Raw genomic sequence first — 5,227 nt, 5'->3', positions numbered from 1 at the left:
AAGCCAGTAGCAACTCAGCAACTCCATGAACAGAGCCTCCAGTGCCATCTGAAAGCCTCTCTGCCACTGCCTCTGCAGTGGAACTGTCCTTGCCACCCTCAGACTAACAAAGGAGCAAGGGCCCTAAGTGCTTTATTCACACCTCCAACAAGCTGCAGTCAATCCAAGGAGAGGAGATCAGTCTGTTTCCCATGGGTCCCATACTCCCTCTCCCACTGCTCATCACCAGGCAGGGAACCCCTGGCATGGACCCACGGCACAGATGCTCCACCTTGGGCTGACTGCACTGAGTGACTGCTGACCTTCATCTCTCTGGAATGGAGCCCCCAGGAGACAAGCAAACAACCCTTGGCCACAACCACTAATAAGATCCCTTCCTCTGCTGCTTCCAACTTGAGGAAGGAACATAAACACTGAGATCACCCCAGAGTTCCAGTGGGCAGCCCAGGAGTCCCAAGTCATAATCACAGCCAGCACTCAAGAGGGAGAGGAACCCACACTTTCAGAGCATTGTGAGAAAACACAGCTGCAACTGTGAGGAAACATAGGGGAGCCATACAACTGACCAATAAGCCTAAGTGCCACCTGCTGGATCACACCCCAAAGCTTCAACATAAATAATACCTTACTAACATATCCAGCCTCTGAAACCAGAGACAAGAAGTCAGCTTCAAATAAAGACCCCACACAAAGCCTCAGCCCAGGGAAAACATTCAGAAAAGAAGTCTATTGACTGTACTTAATCTACACTGAGGTTAAAGAAACACCCACACACAGAGATGAGAAAGAAGCAATGCAAGAACTCCAGTAACTCAAATGGCCAGAGGGTCATATGTCCTCCAAACGACCACACTAGTTCTGCAACAAGAGTTATGAACCATGCTGAACTAGCTGAAATGACAGAAGTAGAATTCAGAATACAGATAGAAACAAAGATCACTGAAATTCAGGATGGCGGCAAAACCCAATCCAAGGAAAACAAGAGTCACAATAAAGTGATACAAGAACCAAAGGACAAAATAGCTGGTATAAAAAAGAACCTAACAGGTCTGACAGAGCTGAATAACACAACACAAGAATTTCACAATGCAATCACAAGTATTAACAGTAGAATAAACCAAGCTGAGGAAAGAATCTCAGAACTTGAAGACTGGTTCTTTGAAATAAGAGAGTCAGACAAAAATAAAGAAAAAAATAAAAATAAAAATAAATGACCAAATCTCCAAGAAGTATGGGATTATGTAAACAGGCTAAATTTATGAATCACTGGCATCCCTGAAAGGGAGAGGGAGAAAGCAAACAACTTGGAAAACATACTTCAGGATATTGTCCATGAAAACTTTCTCAACCTTGCTAGAGAAGCCAACAGACAAATTCAGGAAATACAGAGAACTCTTGCAAGATTCTACACAAGGAGATCATCCCCAAGACACATAATCATCAGATTTTCCAAGGTTGAAATGAAAGAAAGAATGTTAAAGGCACCTAGAGAGAAATGGCAGGTCACCTACAAAGAGAACCCCATCAGGCTAACAGCAGACTTCTCAGCACGAGCCAGAAGAGATTGGGGATCTATATTCAACATTCTCAAAGAAAAAGTCTTCAACCAAGAATTTTATATCCAGCCAAACTATGCTTCCTAAGATCCTTTTCAGATAAGCAAATGTTGAGGGAATTCATTACCACCAGGTCTGCCTTACAAGAGATTTTGAAAGGAGCACTAAATATAGAAAGAAAGACCACAACCAGCTAATACAAAAACACACTTAAACACACAGACCAGTGTCACTATAAAGCAACCACACAAACAAGCCAACATAATAACCAGCTAACAGCACAATGACAGGATCAAATCCACATATATCAATACTAACCTTTAATGTAAACAGGCTAAAGGCCTCACTTAAAAGACACAGACTAGTAAGCTGGATAAAAAAGCAAGACCCAATGGTATGCTGTCTTCAAGAAGCCCATCTCACACTTAATGGCACTCATAAGCTCAAAATAAAGGAATGGAGGAAAATCTACTAAGCTAATGGAAAACAGAAAAAAGCAGGAGTTGCAATCCTAATTTCAGACAAAGACATTAAACCAACGAAGATAAAAAAAGAAGGGCATCACATAATGGTAAAGGGCATCACATAAATTCAACAAGAAGACCTAATTATCCTAAATATATTTGCAACCAACAGAGAAGCACATAGATTAATAGAGGAAACTCTTAAAGACCTTCAAAGAGACTTAGACTCCCACACAATAATAGTGTACTTAAAAACTCTCCAGCCTTTCGTTTCAGCAGAGCTGAGTTCAATCTCTTTCCTCTTTCCTCCATTGCAATAGTCTTGAATAGTCTTCCTTGCCTATTTAAATCCAAAAAAAAAGAAAGGAGACAACATTGGGTACAGGTGTGTACATTGGAAAACCCACTTTATTTCCTGATAAACTACTGTCATTCTCCATGTCCCATCAGTCTCCCACATGGGCCATACAATGGCTTGGAGCTGCACCATTTTGTAAATTCCTCAGGCTTCTTTACTGTTACACATATTACCCTAGCCTGTGTTTCCGAGATGCCTCACTGAAAGTTGATTTTCTTTCTATGTCTTCTCAGGGAAAACGTCTTCTGCTGCAGAGAAAAAGAAACCAAGAAATTAAGAATAACAGACAAGGAGATAACTGAAAATATTTGAGAAACTGCTAGAGATTAGACTACAGGGCCAGGGCTCTTCAAAAGGAGTGATGAAGACATCTAGACTCCCCTCCTCATTTCCACCTCCCTTCCCCCGACCCCCTGGCCAGGGACAGGTCCCTACCTTTCACATTTACTGGAGATGGGAGATGAGTGGCACTGGGAATTCACACCCTGAACCTTCAGCTTCACAACAAAATCGTTTGTGAGGCCAAAGGACTCAGGACAGCAGAGCTCAAAGCAGGGCCAGAAGGTGCAGTGGGGACCACATTGGCGGGTCTCGCTCAGGGACACGATGGCATCATCGTAACAGCACTGCTCCAAGGGGTTGTAGATCTTGTCTCCACACCTGGGTGCCGGCTGGCACAGCCATGGTTCTGAGCCAGCGGGAGCTGGACAGATGGACAGACATTGTTGGTGTGAGCTCAAGGATAACCAGGCACTACATCCCCCAATCAGGAGCCCTCTGTGAACCCCCATGCCCACTTTCCAAAGTCAGCCTCCTTCCTCTTCACTCTTGCCCATCCTTGTACTCACCGATGACTTCCCTTGGACACAAGAGGAGGAGACAGACTGACACATAAGCAGGAGCTGGGAGAGAAAGAAAGGAGGTTAAGGATGGGGCTGGAAGTGTGGCCACTAGGTTGATCTCATGGAGGGCAGGCCAGGGTGGGGAAGGCTTAGTTCCAGATTAGCTCTAAAGGCTTGGGTTTGGAACTATCTTTGCATAGGATCTAACTGACACAGTTAAGAGTCCAGACAGCAGGGCCAGAGAAGCATGGACCCTTCTAGGAAAGAAAATGCAGGGAAAACTCTTGGAATATCTTCGTTTATGATTCTAAGAATATGGTGAAGTTTACCAGTTGGAAAAAGGAGGGAGCAGCTGTTAAAGATTAACCATGGTTAAGATTAAGGTGATAAGGAAGGAGGAAGGAAGCTGAGTAAGACTGGCAAGTGGAGAACTGGGGTGCAGGATTGTTTTGGAGATAGGATTGGGCTTGAGTAGGTCTTTTTTTGTTTGTTTGCTTTTTGTTTTTTGAGACAGGGTCTTACTCTGTCACCCAGGCTGGAGTGCAGTGGTGCCATCTTGACTCACTGCAGCCTCGAACTCCAGGGCTCAAATGATCCTCTCACTTCAGCTTCCTGAGTAGGTGAGACTACAGACATGTGCCACCATGCCCAGGTAATTTTCTATTTTCTGTAGAGACGGAAAGTAGGTCTAAAATTTGGGGCTCTCCTCATTTGTTTTGCAGTTTCTGACACCATGACTGTGGGTGAAGGTTAAGAGATAAAGGCAATGGAAAAAAATGATGGAATATGAAGGTTTTTTTATGGATGCAATCACCTAACATAGTGATCCAAGTTCAAATATTCCATGATTGAAAGCATGTACAGGCAGGTGAAAACATGTACAGGCAGCTTTAGAAAGCATATACAGGCAGGTGACAATGAGGTTATGTGAGCAAAATAATAGGAAAGGTGTTCGTTTTTGTCTTCTGTACTTGCAAATGAAAAATGTTCCCCTTATACTATAACCTTTTTCCTCTCCTGGGCTACTCCATATCAGAGAGTGAATGCAGCCAAGTCCTACTCCATGTTGTGGCTTGAGGAAGCTGATGGCCTCCAGTACCACCGGCCATTACCAATTAACATGAAACTAGAGAAGGTGGCTCTTCCCATCTATTTTAATCCCCCTTCTACTAAACACCTTCTAATTCTGTATTTCCCAGGCACTGTATCCTTAGAAGTTTCAAAAGATGATGCCCCAAACCACTTTGTTTACTCCCTGGAGAACTATTTGGAGTCATATCCACAGTTTTCACGTGATCTAGCAGAAGTGCACAGGCACCATAAACTCCAAAAGAGAACCAGAGAAGAGTGACAGCTGCGATTTTTTCATGGAGTTGTTGTGAGGATCCAAAGGGCATGTAGTTCTAGAGTACAGATTGTAATAATAGTAATAATAGTAAGTGGCAGATGATACGTGATACAGCACCTGAGAGTGCAGCCCAGATAAACAAAATCACAAGGTAAACCGATGCCTATGAGGAAGGCAGCAGATCTGGCAGGACCCGGGCGGTAAGGAAGCCAGCCCTCAGTGATGACGACTGATCTGACACTCCATCCCCCACCTGCTGCCACAACTTGTGGGGGAGCCCTTACTCCTAATCATCCTGACCGCATCAGTAACCTTAGGGAGGGCTCTTCTCTCCCAAGCTCCATTCTTAGCCTCCCATGCACGTTGAAGGGTACTGGCCTCCTTTACAGAGCCTAAGAAGATCAAGAATCTGGATATTCTTGATGAGCCTCACCTGCCAGCTTGGTTATTCAAGAAAAGTTGTACATGAAATTAACAAGAAAAGGTACAAGTGTCAAAACTGTTTTAGCTATTCTAATTCCTCTGCCTTTCCATATAAATATAGAATCTTGTCTATACCCACCCGCCCCCCAGAAAAGAAAATCTTGCTGGGATTTTGATAGAAATTGCAATCAGGCTGGGAGCGGTGGCTCACACCTGTAATCCCAGCACTTTGGGAG

The 5,227-nt window shown here is 43.9% G+C and overlaps 1 protein-coding gene across 1 annotated transcript; it reads right to left on the bottom strand.

Moving 5' to 3' along the window:
• Positions 1 to 2,410: 2,410 nt before the first annotated feature.
• Positions 2,411 to 4,329, bottom strand: IGFL2 (IGF like family member 2). Its single transcript, XM_055102859.1, has 4 exons — positions 4,320 to 4,329; positions 3,227 to 3,280; positions 2,814 to 3,081; positions 2,411 to 2,626 (listed from the first exon to the last, which is right to left on the bottom strand). Exons 1-4 carry the CDS (start codon positions 4,327 to 4,329, stop codon positions 2,608 to 2,610), a joined length of 351 nt encoding a protein of 116 aa, XP_054958834.1. The 3' UTR covers positions 2,411 to 2,607.
• Positions 4,330 to 5,227: the final 898 nt, after the last annotated feature.

The sequence above is a fragment of the Pan paniscus genome, chromosome 20, assembly GCF_029289425.2.
Source record: "Pan paniscus chromosome 20, NHGRI_mPanPan1-v2.0_pri, whole genome shotgun sequence".
Classification (NCBI taxonomy): Eukaryota; Metazoa; Chordata; class Mammalia; order Primates; family Hominidae; genus Pan; species Pan paniscus.
The sequence above is the reverse complement of the archived record's forward strand: the minus strand, read 5'-3'. Positions and strand labels throughout refer to the sequence as shown.